General features: G+C 56.3%; 2 protein-coding genes across 5 annotated transcripts; one reads left to right on the top strand and one right to left on the bottom strand.

Moving 5' to 3' along the window:
- The first annotated feature begins 16 nt into the window (after positions 1 to 16).
- PLEKHN1 (pleckstrin homology domain containing N1) lies at positions 17 to 8605 on the top strand. The gene is made up of 16 exons (XM_055306650.1): positions 17 to 933; positions 1035 to 1134; positions 3848 to 3994; positions 4095 to 4175; positions 4300 to 4372; positions 4660 to 4787; positions 4870 to 5001; positions 5182 to 5262; positions 5945 to 6020; positions 6126 to 6274; positions 6386 to 6535; positions 6732 to 6872; positions 7040 to 7180; positions 7323 to 7532; positions 7824 to 7872; positions 7958 to 8605. The coding sequence occupies exons 1-16, from the start codon at positions 851 to 853 to the stop codon at positions 8071 to 8073; spliced, it is 1857 nt and encodes a 618-aa protein (XP_055162625.1). The 5' UTR covers positions 17 to 850; the 3' UTR covers positions 8074 to 8605.
- A 754-nt stretch (positions 8606 to 9359) lies between these two features.
- PERM1 (PPARGC1 and ESRR induced regulator, muscle 1) lies at positions 9360 to 14109 on the bottom strand. Of its 4 annotated transcripts, none has more exons than XM_055306641.1 (5): positions 14027 to 14109; positions 13053 to 13196; positions 10571 to 12693; positions 9915 to 10040; positions 9360 to 9662 (listed from the first exon to the last, which is right to left on the bottom strand). In XM_055306641.1, exons 3-5 carry the CDS (start codon positions 12567 to 12569, stop codon positions 9535 to 9537), a joined length of 2253 nt encoding a protein of 750 aa, XP_055162616.1. In that variant the 5' UTR covers positions 12570 to 12693; positions 13053 to 13196; positions 14027 to 14109; the 3' UTR covers positions 9360 to 9534. The 4 variants fall into 4 exon arrangements, with proteins under 4 accessions (XP_055162616.1, XP_055162617.1, XP_055162619.1 ...); XM_055306642.1 differs by lacking the exon at positions 14027 to 14109 and adding an exon at positions 13683 to 13749; XM_055306644.1 differs by lacking the exon at positions 9915 to 10040.
- Positions 14110 to 18954: the final 4845 nt, after the last annotated feature.

Genomic DNA, 18954 nt, shown 5'->3' with positions numbered 1-18954 from the left:
GAAACAAGTGTGCAGCTGGGCTGAGGCTCTGCTTTGGTATCTGGGGGCTTTGAGGCAGCATCATCATGTCCGGGTGGGTCAGGGCTGTGATGTTGTGGACGAGCACCCAGCCAGGAATGTGATTTGCTGTTACCCTGGTCCTGAGAGGCCCTCGTGGTCCCATGTCATTCCGGGCTCTGGAGAGCAGGGTATGTGCACAGTCTATCCCTGCTTCACCATGATGGTTCTGAGTGCACCCGGGACATTTGTGGCCTCCTTGGACTTTGGCCTGGGGTGAGGTTTGGGCTGAAGCTGGAGATGTTAGGGGAGGGTCCTGGCTTCCCCTTCCCCAAAGTTGCAAACTTCTATTTCAGCAGCTGAGAGCAAGCACACACCTCCTTACAGTCAGTGGTGACTCAGACTGTGGCATTTAGGTGGAAACAGGATGTGTGTCCTCCGTGGGGAGGGGTGGTATTAGGGGGAGGGATCCCTGGGCTCATGGAGCTCCGGCCCCAGGCAACTCCAGCCTGAGTACAGGCAGGCTAACTACTTCCAAACCTGGACTTTGAGGCTCCTCCCACACAGATTGGAGACTGAGATGGGTGCTGTTGGCTGGACCAGGGGAGATTTCCCCCTAACGCCGCACCCTGACTCCAGGCTGGCCTGCATGTGTGCAGGACCCAGGTCTGAACTGAAAGGCTTGGGCCCAGGTAAGGGCCAGGTCCCTCCCAGGAAGGCTCCACCCCCATCCAGCCCTTAGGGAAAGGGCAGGACTTCTAAAGCTCCGCCTGGGAGGCAGGACTGGAGGCTCAGTACAGAGGGACCCAGACCCGTCGACCTGCTCCACTTGGGCCCGCTGCCACCGCCACCCATGGGAAACAGCCACTGCGTCCCTCAGGCCCCTAGGAGGCTCCGGGCCTCCTTCTCCAGAAAGCCCTCGCTGAAGGGAAATAGGTGAGGGGAGGGCGGGGCACAGCCTCCGTCACTAGGTCACGGGACGTCCTTTGGTCTGCCTTGGGGGCCAGGCTGTGAGCCCCCCCTTCCCTTGTCCCCAGAGAGGATGGCGCAAGGAAGCTGGCTGGCCTGTTTGGCATCGAGGCCGGTCCTGACCAGGACGCCACTGCTGACAAGATCTTCTACTACATCCCTGGGACGGTGAGCAGGCGGGTGGGCGTGTCCCAGCTCACAGGGGTGCGGTGGTGGTGGTCTCTGTGTGATTGTGTGTACCTGTCCTATCTTCACCCAGCCTGGCTGGGGGGAATCCAATCCAGAATGAAGTGAGGAAGTAGACACTGCCCCGCCCTGGGGAGCTCATCTGGCCGAAAGTCTGAGCAGAGAGCGAAACTGAGACACACTGAGTCAGTGGGGTGAGGAGCACCCAGCAGGGGCGGGCCACAGGCGGGGCCTGCAGGAGCCCTGTGCTACGCTGGAGGGGGCACCATGGCCAGGCTTTCCACTCATAGCCGTACCCGGGTGTCTGCCTGCATGTCCAGGCACATTCGAGATGGACCAAGCACTTATATCCGTGTTGCTGTGTGGGCATGGCTGTTGTGTTGATAGTGTGGCTGTGAACCTCTACCTGCTGCCATCACTCAGTAAGGAGCTTCAGGTGAACAGTGAGCCAGACTCTCACCCACTCCAGGCCTTGGTTTGTCCCCCCGGGGTGTCGGCCTCCACCACTGCCTCATTCCACAAGAGCCCACTGTCTCCCCCTCCCCCCGCCCCCTACAAAAGCCACACAGCAAGGACATGGCTCCCACATGCTAGGCCACCTCTGAGCTGAATGCTGCTTCCTCTCACCCTGCCCAGCTCCTGAGAGGCTGAGGGTCAGCTAAGAGGGGAGGGACACCCATCCCTTTTCCCTAACCTGGAGAGCACTGGGTTAGGGTGAGGTTCTGCTATGTGCAGAAGCCCTAGAATGTGAGGGAAATGATATACCAATATCTAACCCCAAGCCAGAGAAGGAGGAACATTTGTCACTGGGCCAGGGCTCCCACCCTGCACTCTCATCCTCACACTGTTTCTTTGAGGCCAAGCAGCCTGCAGAGCCCACCTTTCCAACTTGTTTCCATCAGGCTGGGAAGCCCAGGCTTGACTCCTTTCCTGCCCACTGAGGTCCCAGGGCTCCCTGCAGGCAAGGGCTGGCTTGAGGAAGTATGCTGCCTCAGAGAAGTAGACAGGGCACTTCTGTCCAGGGTCTGGCTGGGCTGCAGTGGGATCCCTCCATGTGACTGCATCTCAGACCCCAACTCTCTCTGTCCAAGCCCAGGACACATCGTGTAAACCGGGTAGAATCACGTGAGATGTGGCCCTGGTGGTCCTCTCTGGCACAAACATAGTAGCAAAAGAGGGGACCAGGCACGTTGGAAGCTGGGAGGTGGGGCTGGGGGAGAAGCCACTTCTTAGGCCCTGCCCTGTGGTGGGTTCTGCGTATACAAATGAACTAGAATTGCCAAGGCTCCTACCTGCCTCCTCCCTGGGCCCTAAGGCTGAGCCTGGGCCACAGGGACAGCCTCATGGCCCTTCCTGCTCCATGGCCTATTTTTCGTGGGTCTCATCCCTGACTTGTTTGCCACACTGGGTGTGGGTACAGGAGGCCCCACCCAGAGACAGGAAGGTCTCACATTCCTGGGCTTGCCCAAGGGGCAGCTTAGCTTGGCCAGGGCTCAATAGCCCTCAAAGCAGCCCCTGCCAGCACCCAAATGGAGCATGGCCCCTCCCCAACTCACCCCTGAGCCCCTAGACCTCAGCTCTTCCAGCTAGGGTGTCAGGTCATCACCCATCCCCGTCTGACTTCCCGTCTGATGATCGAGTCCCTGATTAGAGAGGATCTTTTGAGTGCCAGGATTGGCTACATGTTTGTAGGCACCAATAGTCCCTCCCCTCAGCAGGCAAGCATCGAACCCCCAGCGCATCCCAGACCCAGCCTACCTCTGGGGGTACGCCAGTGGGCAAGATAGACAAAGGCCCTGTTCTCTTGGTGTTCCCATCTCCATGACAGAACCAGGTGATAAGTAAAAGATATGAGAAGCCAGATGTGGCAAGTCTTGAGAAAGATAAAGGAGGAAAGAGGTATGCAGAGGGGTCAGGAAGGCTGGAATGTTAGGTTACTCAGACAGGTCCTCATGGAGAAGGTGGGTTGTGAGCAGTGTCCTGATGGGTGAGAAGAGAGTTAGGCTGAGTGGTCTGGTCAGAGGGAATAGCCAGTACAAAGGTCCCAAGGCACCTATGGCTGATATGAGAAAATGAGTAGGGAAGGGGCAGATCCGAGAGGACCCCTGGGGCCATTGCCGGGACTTTGGCCTTCTCCATGGGTGAGATGAGGGGCCTGCTGCTGTGTGCTGATGCAGTCAGCACAGGTGCTCGAGAGCTGATGTCCTGGTAGCTTTAAATGGGTACTGGTGGGAGTGTTTACATGGAAATTGCCCCCCACCCCCAGAGACCCAGGTGTTAAACACTTATAGCCAACCTGAGAGGCATGGGAGAGTTTGGAGCATCGTCTCCCTCAGACACCCCTCAGACACCCCTCAGACATCCTCTGACCCACAAGTCTTGGGAGGCTGAGTAATCAAAAAGAAGGTATTACAAGTTAGGAAATATCAAAAATAAGAGTTGAATGTCCGTTGAGTTCAGGCTTCACCATCTCTGCTCTAGACTGTGCAGTTTTATGACTAACAGACAGTGAGCTCACACGTATAGGCTGCCACTATCTCCACGTTAGAGGCTCGGAGCGTGTATGAGGGTGCCGTAGCTACGAATGATGCTGTGTGTATGTTCCTAACCTTTGGGTCATAGAACTGTGGCTATATGTATGGGTGGGGCAGCCGGCCCAGCTCAGGCCCCCTCCCCTGAGCTCTGCTCCCCACAGGACATCCGGGGCCTGGAGAGCCAGCGAGAAAACCTGGAACAGCCATTCCTGAGTGTGTTCAAGAAGGGGCGGCGGAGGGTACCTGTGAGGAATCTGGGCAAGGTTATACACTATGCCAAGGTCCAGCTACGATTCCAACATAGCCAGGTGGGGCCAGGCTGGGCCAAGTGGGGGGTGCTTGGGTACCAGCCTGGGGCCAGCCCCCCACCCCCCAGCCCCTCAGACAGGCAACCCTACTCTCCCCCAGGATGTCAGCGACTGCTACCTGGAGTTGTTCCCCTCCTACCTCTACTTCCAGGCCCATGGTTCCAAAGGACTCACCTTCCAGGTGAGGGGAAATAGGCAAAAGGAGGAGGCTAGGGGTAGAGGGAGAGAGCAGCCTCCTCTGAGGTGGGTATCCAAGTCCCACTAGGGGTCCCCCAGCCCTCCCCTCCCCGCATATGCTCTGGCAGGGGCTGTTACCACTGATGGAGCTGAGTGTCTGCCCGCTTGAGGGGTCCAGAGAGCATGCCTTCCAGATCACAGGTGTGTGGGGGGCGTGAGGGCTGCTCAGTGACCTTGGACTCTGGCTGGGCTTCAGAACACTGGAGGGACCCTGCATGCACTGAGGGATCCAGGCTTTTCCTCCAGTGGGTGCATGAGCATTTACCAAGCTGGGTGGGGTGCAGGGCAGCGGGCAGGAGACCTCCAGAGCTGTGAATGTGGCCCTGTTAGTGGCTGTTGGTCCTGGCCCCGGGGTACGCACAGAGCCCTTGGGTGGGGCCTTTCCTGTGGGCTGCTGGCCCCAGCCCACTCCACCCCTCTACCCCCAGGCCCGCTGCCTGCTCCCCTTCACGTGCTCTGCCCCAGCCAGACTGAGCTAGGCCACTGGCTGTTCCACCTGGAAAAGCAGATAGCCCTCGTGGGAGGGTTGCAGCGCTGCCACTTGGCACCCCCTCAGGTCAGTGCTGGGAACCCCCATGCCCTTTTCCTATCTCCCCTGTGCCAACACCCTCTGCCTGCCCCTGATCCCCCTTCCCCAGGGTGCCCCTGAGGATGAGCTGCCTTGGACTCTGCAGCACAGTCTGACCCAGCTGCGGATGGAATCAGGGCATCAAATGGTGGGCAGTGCCATCTGTGCTTCGAGGGTCAAGCTGCAGCATCTGCCCTCACAGGTGCGTGGCCAGGTGGGAGTGGGGCAGTACCCAGGGGTGGGAGGAGATGGGGGCACAGGGTAGGTGGGAAGAAGACATGGGGGAGGGCACAGAAAATGGGGAGGAGTTTAGGAAGCAAGTAGGGTCAGGCCCTCACACACACTGGTTGAGGCCCCATTCTGCCCTTTGACCTCTTCACAGGAGCAATGGGACCGGTTCCTGGTCCTGTACCCAACATCTCTGGCTATCTTTTCCGAAGAAGCAGATGGCCTTTGCTTTAAGGTGGGTCCCTCCCCACTGTGGACCCACCCCAGGGAGACACCCTGTGTGTGGGGGTGGGAGAGGGCAGTGGCTCAGGAGGAACCTGTATTTCGGGGCCTGTTGGGACAGAGTTTGCTGGCCCCACCCCCCCACCCCCAGCCTGCTGTCCTGGTCAGTCTTGTCTCAGCTGTGATGTGGCCAAGGAGGGGTCTGTGCTTCAGCACCCATTATCATCCTAAAGGGTCCACCACCACCAGCAGGACTATCATGTGGGGAGGTGGCATGGGGGCAGAACCACTCCTGGGAGGTACTCTTGTGCTGGGCCCCAGTATCCCTGAGAGGGGCCTATACTTTTGAGTGGACATTTTCCTGGTGCCTGAGGGGTGTGTGCATGCACGGGCATGTGTGTGTGTGTGTGTGTGTGTGTGTGTGTGTGTGTGTGCATGTATGTGTACGAGAGTCCTCTGGGGCTGGAGTGAAGCCTCCACTAGTGCTTGCCATTGGCTGATGAAGGCCCCACCCAGAGTCCAGGGGTAAAGGGATCCCTCAGGACAGACAGGGAGCCCTGGCCTCCCTCGGGGATGTCAGCCTTAGCCCTGCCTTGCCCTCTGCCTGCCATCCGAGGGCCCAGCCCAGCTCTGGAGGGTGAGACAGAAGTATGGGCCCAGGCTAAGGCTCCATCTTTCATCACTGCCTGGCACAGGGGGAACTCCCACTCAGCGCCATCCACATCAACCTGGAAGAGAAGGAGAAGCAGATCCGCTCTTTCCTGATTGAAGGTGGGCAGAGGCCCAGCCTGGGAGGGAGGGCATGAGCCAGCTCTTCAGTGAGGCCGTGCAGGGAGCTTTCTGTTTGCCAGGCCCCTCACAGCGTCTGTGTCCTAGGCCGCTTCATCAACACTATCCGAGTGGTGTGCGCCAGCTACGAGGACTACAGCCACTGGCTGCTCTGCCTGCAGACTGTCTCCCACAGGGATGGAGTCCCCCTACTGCTGGGCCCTGAGCGCTTCCCGGGGCTGCGGGTGTCTACAAAGGTGAGGCATCAGCAAGGGGAGAGGCTGCCCCCATATCTCACATCCTGGGCAGAAGGGTAAGCCCTGCTCTCTGATGTCTCACCTCCCTGCTCCCTGCCCCCTGCTGTCCAGGCCATGGGTGGCGGCCGGGGCTCACTCTCCTCAGATGGACGAACCAGCTGGGACTCGGGGTGCCCAGCACCCCCCTCCACCCACACCAGCCACTCTCTCCCTGAGTCCTCAGTGACATCCACAGCAGGCTGCCCTGCCCAGCTAATACCAGTGAGTACCTGGGGGTGGGGAGGAATCAGCAGAAGGAAAGGGTAGGGGGTCACGAGGACAGTTTGTGTTAGGGAAACTGGGTCCCATGGCACTCTATCGCAAGCAGAACCTGGAGGGAACTTTGTGCAGCCTCAGAGCATTGAGTGGGCCAGGGCCCTAGGGAAGCTTCTGGAAGGAAGGTCTTTGGTCCCCGCAGGACCAGGCCAACCCTGGCTGCACCGGCATCAGCAGGCAGAGGGCAGAGCTGAGACGGAGCAGCAGCAGCCGGTCACCCAGGAGCAAGGCCCGGGGTGAGGGACGCAGCCTGGCCACTTCATTGTACTTGGACCTGAACAAGGTGGGCCCAGCACGCTGACCCAGTTCTCCCTCCAGCCCCCACCCGGGCCTCCATCTCTCAGGCCCAGGTGGTCCTGGAGCCACCTAGAGGCCTTCCTGCATAGAGAAGGGAGGACTCAGGCCACCTCCAGCTCCAGGAAACTTGTCTCTTGTGTCTCTTGCCTGCAGCTGAGCAAGCAGAGCCTAGAGGACCACTCTGAGGCCCCAGACGACCCTATGAGGACCCCACACTCCCCACTCTATGCTGATCCCTACACACCACCTGCTAACTCCCAGCACAAGATCACAGACGTCCAGGGCCTGGATGAGGTCAGTTCCCTGTGGGTGACAGAAAGGGCTGGATGTTTCCACAGCCTGAAGTCTGCTCAGGTCAGGATTCTGGGGGCAAGGGTCCTTCAGCTCCATGGAGGTTCCGGTTCAGGACCTCAGGTCAGCACCCATTTCCTGGCAGTTCCTCAGCGCAGTGCAGAGCTCACTAGGACCTGAGTCCTCGAGCCCATTCCCCTCCATCTCTGTGTCCGTGCCCGTCTCCGACTCCAGCTCCGGACCCTCCGCTCCCCACTTGCTCTCCAAGAAGGGAGCCCCACAGCCTAGAGCCTCCCAGAGGCACCGAGGCTCCGTCAAGGGCCGGAGGCCACCACACCTGGGCTCCCCTCAGCATGTGAGTAGCCGCCTCCGCCCCTGCCGGGCAAGATGTTCTGTGGGTGGGTGGGTGGGGGTGGAAATAGTGTTGGGCCTCAGTGATCCTGGGGGAGCAGGAGAGATGCAAACAGGAAGACAGGGCCAGCCGAGACCAAGGACAGGAGGCAGTGCAGGGGTGGGGATGGAGGCAGGAATGGACAATGTACAACCAGGAGGAAAATGTAGGGCTGGGATCTGCCAGATTCATGGGCAGGTCTTCAAGTCTCCTCCCCCAGGGCTCAACTCTCAGACTCATGGTTGGGGTTCTCAGGTCTCCCCTCAGAGGGACGTCTCACCCAACCCCCCGCTGCCTCCCTCAGGTGAGTGAGGGCCCTTGCCTCTTTCTGAGGGGAGCTCTGGGTGCTGCTTCCTTGAAGACACATGCATCTCTGTCCTCCCCACCAGGTGGCCATCCCCCCACAAGCTATGACAACATCTTGGACAAAGCTTCATCTCTCTCCCACCAGCGGTGGCCCCGAGGAGAACCTGAGGCTGGAGGGGGGCTCATCCAGTGGATCTGATGGCCTCTGGGCAGCTGGTTCTCAGAACCACCTGCCAGCATGGATCCTGGAGTGGGGGTCTAGAGCAGAGCACAGAGCCTGGCTCTTTCTTTGTAGGGCCACAGGCTGGCCGGCATCCAACACCTGACTGCCATTCAATGCTGAGTCAGTGTCTGATCCCAGCAGGGTGAAGGGGTCTCCAGAACTATGAATTTCCCTGGGCTCTGGAGAGGCCAGGAGGACAGCCTCATACTGAAGATGGCCTGGCGACAGGGCTGTACCCACATCAGACCAGACTTCCACCTTTCCTCCAGGGAAGGACTGAAGGAGGCCACTAGATGCTGGCTTTACCTGGCGGGGGGAGAACGGTGCAGGTGTGAAGGTCAGAGGGCTGAACAGTCAGGTTAGTGAGGGTCAGAGAGCACAAGGGCAGGTGGTCAGCAAAGCCTGAGACATGACCGAGACAGAAGGGTATTCAGGGTGAATGTCGGTGGGCTGAGTCTGGTTGGAGAAACTGACAAGAGACTGAACAAGAAAGAAAGAGAAGATTTTATTTGTGCTGTGTGTCCATGCATTTTCCTCTCAGCAGTCAGGCGTCCCCCATCCTGGGGGCCCTGTATGCATGCTCACCCGGCACCCAGCCTGGTGGCCTCCAACTGCTCTGCTACCACCATCCTCCCACCCACCTTCTTGCCCCATCTCCTCAAAGCCCTGGGACAATCCCAAATGTCCAATCCCTTTATCTGATACCACCATATTTCCGTCTCTGCACCTCATCCGGGATTCCCCAGAGGAGGGGCTCCAGCTTCTGCCCTATAGACCCCCACCCTGCAGGGGCCACTGGGGCCACCCTACCTGTTCACTGTCTTAGGCAGGAGCCAAGGAGGCCTTAGAGGCTTTTACTACCCCAGCCCACTTGTCAACAGGGCAGAGAGTCCCTGGGACACCCCCCTCCAAGCCCGAAGGCCATTCAGTCTCCTCACTCTTGTCCCCTGCCCAGATTTCCAGCTGGCCTTGCTGCTTCTCTGATACCTTCTAGTTCCAACGCCCTATCCTGCCTCTGCCCCCTAACTAAATGACCCAATAAAATTTAGGGCACCCAGTTAAGTTTGATTTCAGATAAACCACACATAATTTAGTACAAATACATCTCAAGTACTGCGTGTTTGAAATTCTAGTTTCATTGGCACCCTATGTTCTTATTAGCTAATCTGGACACTTTACTGACCAGCTCCTTGCTTAGCACCTACCCACCCAGCCTTTGGGAATCTCCTTCCTTCCACGTGTGGAGCATAGCCTTCACCTTAGCCTCTGGCTAGAACTTTGGGTGGAATCCAAGGGAGCAGGACCAAGGACACTGGCTCCTTCCTAGATGCCATAGAACACAGGGGGCAAAGGGCAAGACCTGAGGGCAGCATCTCGTCCTCAGCACCTGTGGCCATTTCTTTGTCTTGTGTTTTCCTGAATGGAGCCTACTATGTTCTAAGAGCTGGGGCTGGGGCTGGGGCTGCGGCTGTGGCTGCGGCTGCGGCTGCGGCTGCGGCGAACCTGCCCCACCTGCCGGCGGAAGTAGTGGATAGCAGAGATGGTACCGATGTTGGCCAACAAGACTGCAAGAGAAACACAAAGCCTTGTAAGTGCCAGCTCCATTCTGGCCTGGTCACCACCCTCCACCTGCATATGGCCTGGCCCTCAAAGGGTGAGAGCAGGCCAGCCAGGTGAAGAGTGGGTCAGCAATGAGAGGAGCAGGGTCAGAGGGAGATCTGCCTCTTCATGCACCCCTCATCCCTGCTGGCCCAGCAGGTGAGGCTGGAACTGGTCCCCCTGGGCACCAGCCCGCTCCTCCCTCAAGGCCCCCAAACCTGTTTTCCAGGCATCTGGGGTGTGGAGATCTGATGTTCTCACAGCCCAGGTAGCAAAGGCTACAAACACCAAGCACATGTCATTCTGGCTGAAGGTGAATGAGGTGAGAAGATCTCGGGGTTCCCCTAGGAGAGAAAAGCATGCTCTGTGCTCTGGCCGCTCCACTCAGACCCCTGTATCCTAGACAGGCTGTCTAAGTCACATCTTCCCTAGGACACCTCCATCCCAAGACACAGAATAGCGTGTGGCAGGGTTGGGTCAAGCTGACTTGAGCGAGTTGCCTCTGGGGATTCTTTTCCTGGTTTGTAAAATATCTTCCAGGGGGACTGTGCCTGACCTGGCCAGCAGCAAGGCCTGAGTGGAAGCTGTTCCTGTGTCTACCACGCTAGAGGCTAGAGACCAGGGCTCTGCTTTCATCTGGGCCTGAACACAGAATGATGGTCCATGTGGGCACAAATCCTTGAGTGGCTGCAGTGTCTGGCCTAGTCTGCCCGACGTAGGCTAGTCCATCCTTCCCAGATCATCCCCAAGCCCCCTTCCCCGGCTCGTGACTCAGGGTCCTAGCCTGCCTCTCCCCAACGGCCCTCCTGGCTGAACTCCCTGGACAGTATGTTCCCAGGCCCTGGACAGCCCATGGGGCCCACGCGACACGCACCTGCTTGCTTGACTGCCAGACTGAGCTGCTCTGCTGTGGCTGGGCTGGGCTCTGGTAGGGTGCCAGGCCCCACTCCCCAGGGGACCAAGCTGGCATGCTCGGTGGCCGGCCGCTGGAGAAAGGCAGCCAGCTCCAGCAGGCCCCCTGAAGAGTCCTCTCCAAGGAAGTGTTCATAGGCCTCGGGGATGGAGATGGGCACAGGGTCTCCAGGGGGAGGGGCAGGCACAGGCTCCGCTGGTGGGGGCTGGGCCACAGAGTGGCTCCCCCGGGGCCCGGACCTCTGGGCTCGGCAGTCCTGGAAGAAGAACTCACACGTGTCTGGCCACTGTACTTCAGCCAAGGCCTGGCCAGCTTCTGCCTCCTCCTCAGCCTGTTCATCCTCCTCCTCAATAGTGTCACAGAACAAGAACTCATAGGCTTCCGGGAGGGTCACTGCAAAGCTGCTCCTGGGCCTGGGCCCCACTGAAGCAGAGGGCGAAGGCGGAGGCAGGTGTTTGAGGATCCGAGGCTGCGGAGACCGGGGCCCCACAGCCATGGCGTCCCAGGCTCCAGGCCCCCCTCGGGCCCCCACTGTGGTCCTGGGGGATGAGGGCTGGGCTGTGGCTGGTGAAGGTGGTGAGGTGTCCCCTGAACCTGGCTCCTCAGGACTGGGCACAGCCATGGAAAATCGCACTTTCTTCTTCTTGGGTGCTTGGACAGGGCCTAGTGGGGGCTCCCCTGAGTGATGTCCAGGGGTACCTGCTGAAGCCTCCTCCTCTCTGGGCTTCTCTTGGGGTCCTCCTGGAGACACAACAGGGCTCAAACACAACTTGGCCACTGGGGCAACCTCCACCTTCACCTCATCTGGCCCAGCCTGGGGAATGGGAGTGGGTGTAGACACACCCACATCAGGCTGGGCCTTAGAAACAAGGTGAGGCGAAGCAAGTGTAGATGAATCCACCTCCAGCTTAACCACTGGGCCTAGCATAGGCAGATCCATGTCCAGTCTAGATTTGGAGATAGGTGTAGACAGAGGCATGTCAGGTTGAAGCTTGGAGGCATGTGTAGACAGAGCCACATCTGACTTAGCCATTGAGATATCTGCATGAGTCTCCTGGGGAGGTGTGGACATGGTATGTAGCTTAGCTGTAGAGGTCATTCTGAGTAGGTCTGTACCTTGTTCGGTCGTAGGGACAGGTGTAGACAGATCCAGATCTGTTCCTTGCCTGGTCACCTGTGCAGGGGCTCCTGCAGAGTCTGGACCCAGTTCATCCTGCCCGGTTCCTGCTGTCTGCTCTGCTGTCTCAGCCGAGAGACCCTTCCGCCTGGACCCAGCCAGGCCAAGATCCTCCTTGGGCTTGACATCAGCAAGCAGCAGGGAACCCAGCTGGGTGCGAGCAGAGTCTGGGGTGCTCAAGCACCTGCCTCCCTTGGCTCCAGCAGAGCGCCTCTTCTTTCGGCTCGGGCTGCATGGTAGGGCTCCTGGGCTACCCGGGGGCCTCTGGGGAGCAGTGCTGCAGCCGGGAGACTCAGAGCTCTGAGGAGGCTCGCCAGAGGGACTAGGGGCAAGGCCCTGGGAGGCCGGCCCCTGCAGAAGCTTCTGCATCTTGTCTCTGGAAGACACTGGCCCTAGAAGGGACGAGCTCTGGCCTGGAGGGGCGGCGTCAGATCCGAGGGACAGCAAAGCTTCTGACAGTGTGGACGTGCTGGGCATCTGCTGATCGGCCCCCAGGGCCAAGCCAGGTTCATGCCAAGACCTGCTGACCAGTGGCCGGGTGGCTGCCTTGTCCTCCTTCTTGAAGCTGGGCCAGCCCCTCCCCTGAGAGCCCGGCTGTCCTTCGAGAAGGGGTGGAGGCCCAAGGGGACTGCTGCCACTCCTGTCCCCTTGGTCAATGTCACTGGACAAGAGTTCATCCCCAGATGCCAAGCTGGCCTGGAGGAGGCCACACTCCTCAGCTGTGGCTGAAAACTCAGCCCAATCCTGGTCACTCAGCTGAATGCTGTACTGGAAGTTTTCCATCTCAGATCAGCAGAGCACCAGGCCAGGCGGGGTCTTCGTGGGTGCAGGTTCCAGGCACCAACCAGCATACACTCGTGGGGGGCCCCCACCTCCTTGGCTTAGGGCCCAGCACTCCATCTGCGTTCTGAAGGAAAGCAAAACAGGGAATCCTGAGGGAAGCTGAGCTGCTCCCAAGCTGAGCCTCCTCCAGACTAGAAACCTGCAGTTCCCACGGTCCATACTCACCCCCGGGATAACCTTGTGATGATGTATCATTACATTCCAGAATCACAGAGGGCTTAGATTAGTGAAGTACACTAAGAACATAGGATTCCTTGTGGGTGAATTTTTGTCTAAAGAAGTGGTCTTTGAGCATTTTCTATCCCACTGGATCAGCTCCGCTTCTTTAAACTTTCTCGGGAGTTGCAGGGACCAAAGTAAACTTCACACAGCAAAGCCCACTTCAAGGGTCACTCACTGGGAGTCTCAGCACTGGTCACTCACCTGAATGATGGTCAGCCCTGGTCTGTCCCAGGATGCCTCAGGTGGCAGCTGGCCATGGAGGAGGGGCTACAGTGTCCATCAGGTGACCAGTCTCTGGTGATGACCTTCCACCAGCCTTCGCTGGGACAGGCTTCTGGGCATCCACTGAAATCATCAAGGTCACACTAGTGCTGGCCAGAGCCCACCCAGGGTCATCAGGGAGCGCCCGGTTCTGCCCCCTGCCTAGCCAAGAGGTCTCAGAACAGAAACGAGCCTCCTAAGTCCCAGTGGACCACTAGGGCCATCCTCAAAGCCTGTGCCCCTGACCTAGACCTGCCCAGTTGGCAGAGCTCCCTCCTTCTGCCTCAGCTCAGGGAACAAAGGTGACCCTAACTTCTGGAGAGCCCCTAATGTCTCAGCCTCCTACAGGAAGTGCTCTTTGGCCTTTGGTCAGTTACCACCACACCCAGGGAGGTGGGAGGTCCCTCTGGCCAGGCCAGTGTTGAGATGAAGATGCCTTGAGACCAGAGCACTGTGGCTTCCTGACCTCTGAAATTTGCCCTCCTTGCCGGCCCTTGGGGAAGCCCCTCTGGGGCTGTCTGACTTTAGGACTTCTTAGGGTGGGGGGATGAGAAACCAACGGTGTCATACCTGGGCCCCTGTGGCCAGCCAGGGCTGTGGAGCTGGGCGTCTGAGCTGCCTGTCCCAGAGCAGCGTGGTGCTGGGCTCACCACACAGGCCCCACCCCCACTATCAAAAATACTCCATCCCTGAGGTCACATGTCTCCTGCCAGTCCTCAGGGTCCAGGCCACAAATAGATGGCATTTGAGGCGCTTCCAGCTCTGTGAGGGACGCCTTCCTAGTCAGGTCAGATACCGGCCAGAGAATGCTGACCTGCAACCAGTCCTGCACGGGCCTCCCGTTTCCAAACTGAAGGCCACTCTGCATTTCATCTCTTGGCCCAGGCTGACCTTTCCTCTTAAAGTAGCCTCACCTGCTATGAGACCTCAGGCCCTCTGCCAGCAGCTCCATCTTCTCTCTCTCCACCAACCCAGGCCCTTCTGGGTCTTAGGGCTTTTCTCTGTTACCTGTGAGGATTGCAGAGTGATAAGTGGAAAATCACCATTCCAGAACATTCCTAAAGGTGTTGCTGACTAGGGGTGGAGCAAGGCTTGCACCTCTGGCCTCTGGCCTCAAGAGGCTCCTTGGCCCTTCCTCCAGCAGCATCACTGAAACTGTCAGTGAGGCTCAAGGGATCAGTGGGATTATTTAGGGCTCTTGGTTGCAGGAAGCCCAGGGAGTATGGGCCTTGGGCCTCTAGAGAGGGTTAGGAGGATTCAGGGGTGGAAAGTGGGGTTATTCCCCACCAGCTTCTCTCCTGACTTAGGCTCCTATAAATGGGCCCAAGAAGGAGGTAGCAGCACAGAGTCTAATCCTCCAAGAAAGAGAGTCTGATGTTGCGCCACCCTCCCAACCCCTCCTATACCCCACTCTGCCCCACCCCCACCCCCCGCGCCCAGGGTAAACCAGCCACTAAGAGTAGAGCCACCAAGTGTGTCAGGGACTCAGAGATGGGCCTCTGGAATATTACCTCCTCCTCCAGGCCCTCATGAGCACTTTTCCTAAAACTTGTCTATCCTGAGAGGGGTCACAAGAAGGACTCTTTTTTCACAGTTGAGCTTGGTGGGGCACACAGAGGGCAAGAGACTTGCACACGACCACACAGCTGGGAAATGGCAGAGCTGGGTTGCAAAGCCCCTACTCTCAGCCATTCTCTAAGCCATCCTGATCTTGGGGCTGATGTTGGCCATCCCCACGCAGGTCCCTGTGACACACACACTTGTGGATTCCAGGCTAGGAGACATCTGAACAAATAGGTAAATGAGACCATTTCTGACAGCAGCATAATGTAAGAAGGAAGCCCTGAGGAGAGAATAGGTGCCCTGGAAGGGCTGGAGACTTCTCTGTGGAGATGGCTTTCAAGGGCCAGAGGGACAAGCTTCACTGGATGGGAGACCACAAGGGCCAAGGCTGCGAGGGTGATGATGGAGGGATCAACTTCACACACAGGATGAGAGAGGCTGGAGTGCTTTGATTCCAGGAAACTAGGTGGCATATCCCCCGTGCAGGAAGGGTGCAAATGATGAGCACAGGGGTAGCTGCTGCCAGATCCACCCAGGAGGGGAGCCACCTGTTGACATCTGCCCCCTGGCCATCCTGGACCTCTGGCCAGCCTGGCCTGTAATGAACTTTATACAAGTGGAATTGTGCCCTAAGAACTGTTCTGTGTCTGTGGAAAAAGAAAACCCAGTTTCCTTCTTATATTGTTCTCCTCCGAGTCTCCAGCACTACGCACACAAACGCTTCCCTTCTGTCTCTCTGATACCAACCTGGTGTCCTACAGTTGAACGTGGTTCTGACCCCCTCTACCTGGAGACAGACCCCACAGGTGAAGGGCTCAGCCTCCTTCAGATGCCAGTGACAAGCAGCAGGTCCTTAGGTCATCCACAACTTCCGAACAACTTGGCTACTAACCAGAGTTCCCCATGAGCCCTCCCCCTTGGATTCGATTAATTCACTAGAGCAGCTCTCAGAAGTCAGGGAAACATTGACTTAGGTTTATCAGTTTATTGTATGAGGATACGATAAAGGGTAGAGGTGAACAGCCAGATAGAAGAGATGGATAGGGTGAGGTATGTAGGAAGGGCATGGAGCTTCCGTCCCCTGTCCAGGGGGCTGTTCTCCACATGTTCACCAACCTGGAAGCTCTCTGAACCCCATACTGTTGGGATTTTATGGAGGCTTCTTTTTTTAAGATTTTATTTATTTATTCATGAGAGACACAGAGAGAGAGAGACAGAGACATAGGCAGAAGGAGAAGCAGGCTCCCTACAGGGAGCCCGATGTGGGATTCGATCCCAGAACTCCAGGATCATGCCCTGGGCCGAAGGCAGGAGCTCAACCCTTGAGCCACCCAGGTGTCCCTGGAGGCTTCTTCACATAGGCATGATGGCTCATTAACTCCATTTCCAGCCCCTCTCCCCTCTCTGGAAGATGGGGGGCTGGTCTTTCTGATGACCATTCCTATCCAAGAGCCCACCTGGAATTGCCTCATTAGAACAAAAGATGGTCCTGGTACTCTTGTCACTTACAAATTTATAAGGTTTCAATAGCTCTGTACTGGGAATGGAGAGCAGAAACCAATATGTATATTTTCTATGATCTCATAGTTGGCCTCCTTTGAGCCTCACCATGCTTTGGAGTGAGGCATGTCAGGAGTTGTGCTGTCAGCTTCACCCCCAAGAGTGGAGCATGTGTGAATGTACACGTCTCTGCATCATGTCTCCCTGGATAGAAATTTGGGTTGTTTCCACTTTGCAGCTATTAAAAATAATGACGCTACAGACAATCCAGAACATTTCTTTTGGAAAACCTGTGTGCGTGGTTTTGGAGAGGTCAGAGGGCTGGGCCAGAGGGTGTGCGTGTTCAGCCTCAGACGACACTCCCCAGCAGTTTTCCTGAATGTCTGTGCACTTGCTCCGACCTCAGGACACACTCGGGCAGTCTGTGTGCTGCACGTCCGCACCGACTGTCTTGGTCACCTTGGCACTCTAGAGGCTCCATGCAAGCCAGATGGCAGTGTTAATTCACATGTCTTTTTCTGTGAAGGTATGTCTTGATGCCACTGCCATTTTATGTGCCTTTTCCTTATTGATCTGTAGGGCTTGAGCATCTGGACATAAACTGTGGGCTGACTCTGTGTTATCAATATCTTCTCCCTCAGTTTTGTCTTGTCACTCTGTTCACAGTGCCTTTTGATAAACAGAAATCTTTTTTAAAATATTTTATTTATTTACTCATGAGAAACAGAGAGAGAGAGAGAGGCAGAGACAAAGGCAGAAGGAGAAGCAGGCTCCATGCAGAGAGCCCGACATGGGACTCAATCCCAGGTCCCCAGGATCATGCCCTGGGCCGAAGGCAGACGCTCAACCACTGAACCACCCAGGTGGCCCTTTTCTGTTCTTTGAAAAACCCTTTGCCTGCCCCAAAGTCATAAAGATTTCATGAAGAGACCCTTGCATATTGGTTTAAAGCTTTGTTGCTTTGCCTTTCACATTGGATCAGCAATCCACTTGGTGTTGATTTTTGTGGATGGTAGGTGATGGGGTCGTATCATACCTTTTTGTTTCCGTGTGGACACCTAGTTGGCCCAGTGCCATGTCAAGGCCCAGGTCGCACACTTGTATGGATCTGTCTACAGAGGCACAGCTCCACAGTCCCACAGCCCCACACGGTATTGGAGCCCTACAAGATGAGGGGGGTTTGGAGGGTTTGGGGCAAGGGCTTTTCAATAATTGCCCAGCTGACCTAGAAGAAGATAATACAGAGCTTGAAGGGAGAGAGGCAGGGAGGCTGGCTCTGAGGCTGTGAGGAGGGAGAAGGTGGACTAGGGTGATGGAGAGAAGGGTCTCACCTGGGAGGACATGTGAGGACTGAGCTCAACCTTGAGCCTCCCCTTTCTTCCTTCCCATCCAATCATGGAGGACTCCCTTCTTGGGGGCAGTTAAGGGATGTCTGGTGTAGACCTGGACCAGGGGTAACAAGTGGATGGACGATGGGCAGTTGGGCACACATGCCATAAAGCGGGGAGCAAGAACAGAGCAGGAAGCCGGGCCTCAGGACACTGAGGTTACAGGGAAGGCAGCCTGCTGTACCCCTTGGGGCCACATGAGGGCACCAGGACTCCATTGGAAGCAGACAGAGCTCAGCCCTTCCCACTCTGGTCTGGGGGGGATGGATACTTAGGGGAGGCCTGGAGTCTCCTCTCCTGAAGCTGTGTGGCCCCCTGTGAGCCCTTGACATTGTGACAGTAAGCACTGAAAAATAAGAGCCAACTGTCAATGAGAAGCTGTTACGTGCCAATCTTCAATGTTTTACACAAATTATGGGGCTTTTAACATTTGTAAAAATAATTTTATTGAGGTACAATTTATATATAATAAACTGCACATATTTGATTGTAAAATTTGCTTTGTTTTGACATTTGTGATGCCCAGGGAGCAATCACCACAATCCAGAGAGTGAATATGCCCATCACCCCTAATGGCTCCTGTACCATTGGCAATGCCTTCTTCCCTACTGCCAAGCTGACCATCAATCTGCAATAGTTAGATGACAGTGTCTAGAACTTTAAGTAAAATCGATTATAAAGTATATACTTTGTACAGTGTGTCTAAGTTCTGTCACTCAGCATAATTTGAAATTCATCCATTATATATAACAATATAACAGTTCTTTTTTTAAAAGACTTTATTTACTTATTTTAGAGAGCATGAGTGGGGAGAGGGGATCTCAAGCAGACTCCAGCCCAGCACAGAGCTGACATAGGGCTGCATCTCACTTAGAGTGTGACCTGAGCCAAAACCAGGAGTCAGATGCTCAACTGACTGAGCTACACAGGCGCCTCTCTTTTTTTATGTATTAACATGGAGTATTTCATTGTTGGATATACCATAACTTATTAATCCATTCACCTGCTGATGAACATTTTGTTTTGTTTTTTTAAGATTTTATTTATTTATTCATAGAGACAGAGAGAGAGGCAGAGACACAGGCAGAGGGAGAAGCAGGCACCATACAGAGAGCCCGAGGTGGGACTCGATCCCGGCCTCCAGGATCACGCCCTGGGCTGTAGGCGGCGCTAAACCGCTGCGCCACCGGGGCTGCCTGCTGATGAAAATTTTGAATGTTCATCATGATGAATATTTTGGAGCTATTATATATAAAGCTTTTGTGAATGTTTGTGTTTAAGTCTGTGTGGACATGTGCTTTCATTTTTCTTGGGTAAACACTTAGGGTGGAGGGGCTAGGTTATATGATAGGTGTGTGTTTAACTTTTAAGAAACTGCCAAACTATTTTTT

The sequence above is a fragment of the Nyctereutes procyonoides genome, unplaced genomic scaffold, assembly GCF_905146905.1.
Source record: "Nyctereutes procyonoides isolate TBG_1078 unplaced genomic scaffold, NYPRO_anot_genome, whole genome shotgun sequence".
NCBI classification, from domain to species: domain Eukaryota; kingdom Metazoa; phylum Chordata; class Mammalia; order Carnivora; family Canidae; genus Nyctereutes; species Nyctereutes procyonoides.
Note: the sequence above shows the minus strand (reverse complement) of the source record. Positions and strands in the feature narration are given on the sequence as shown.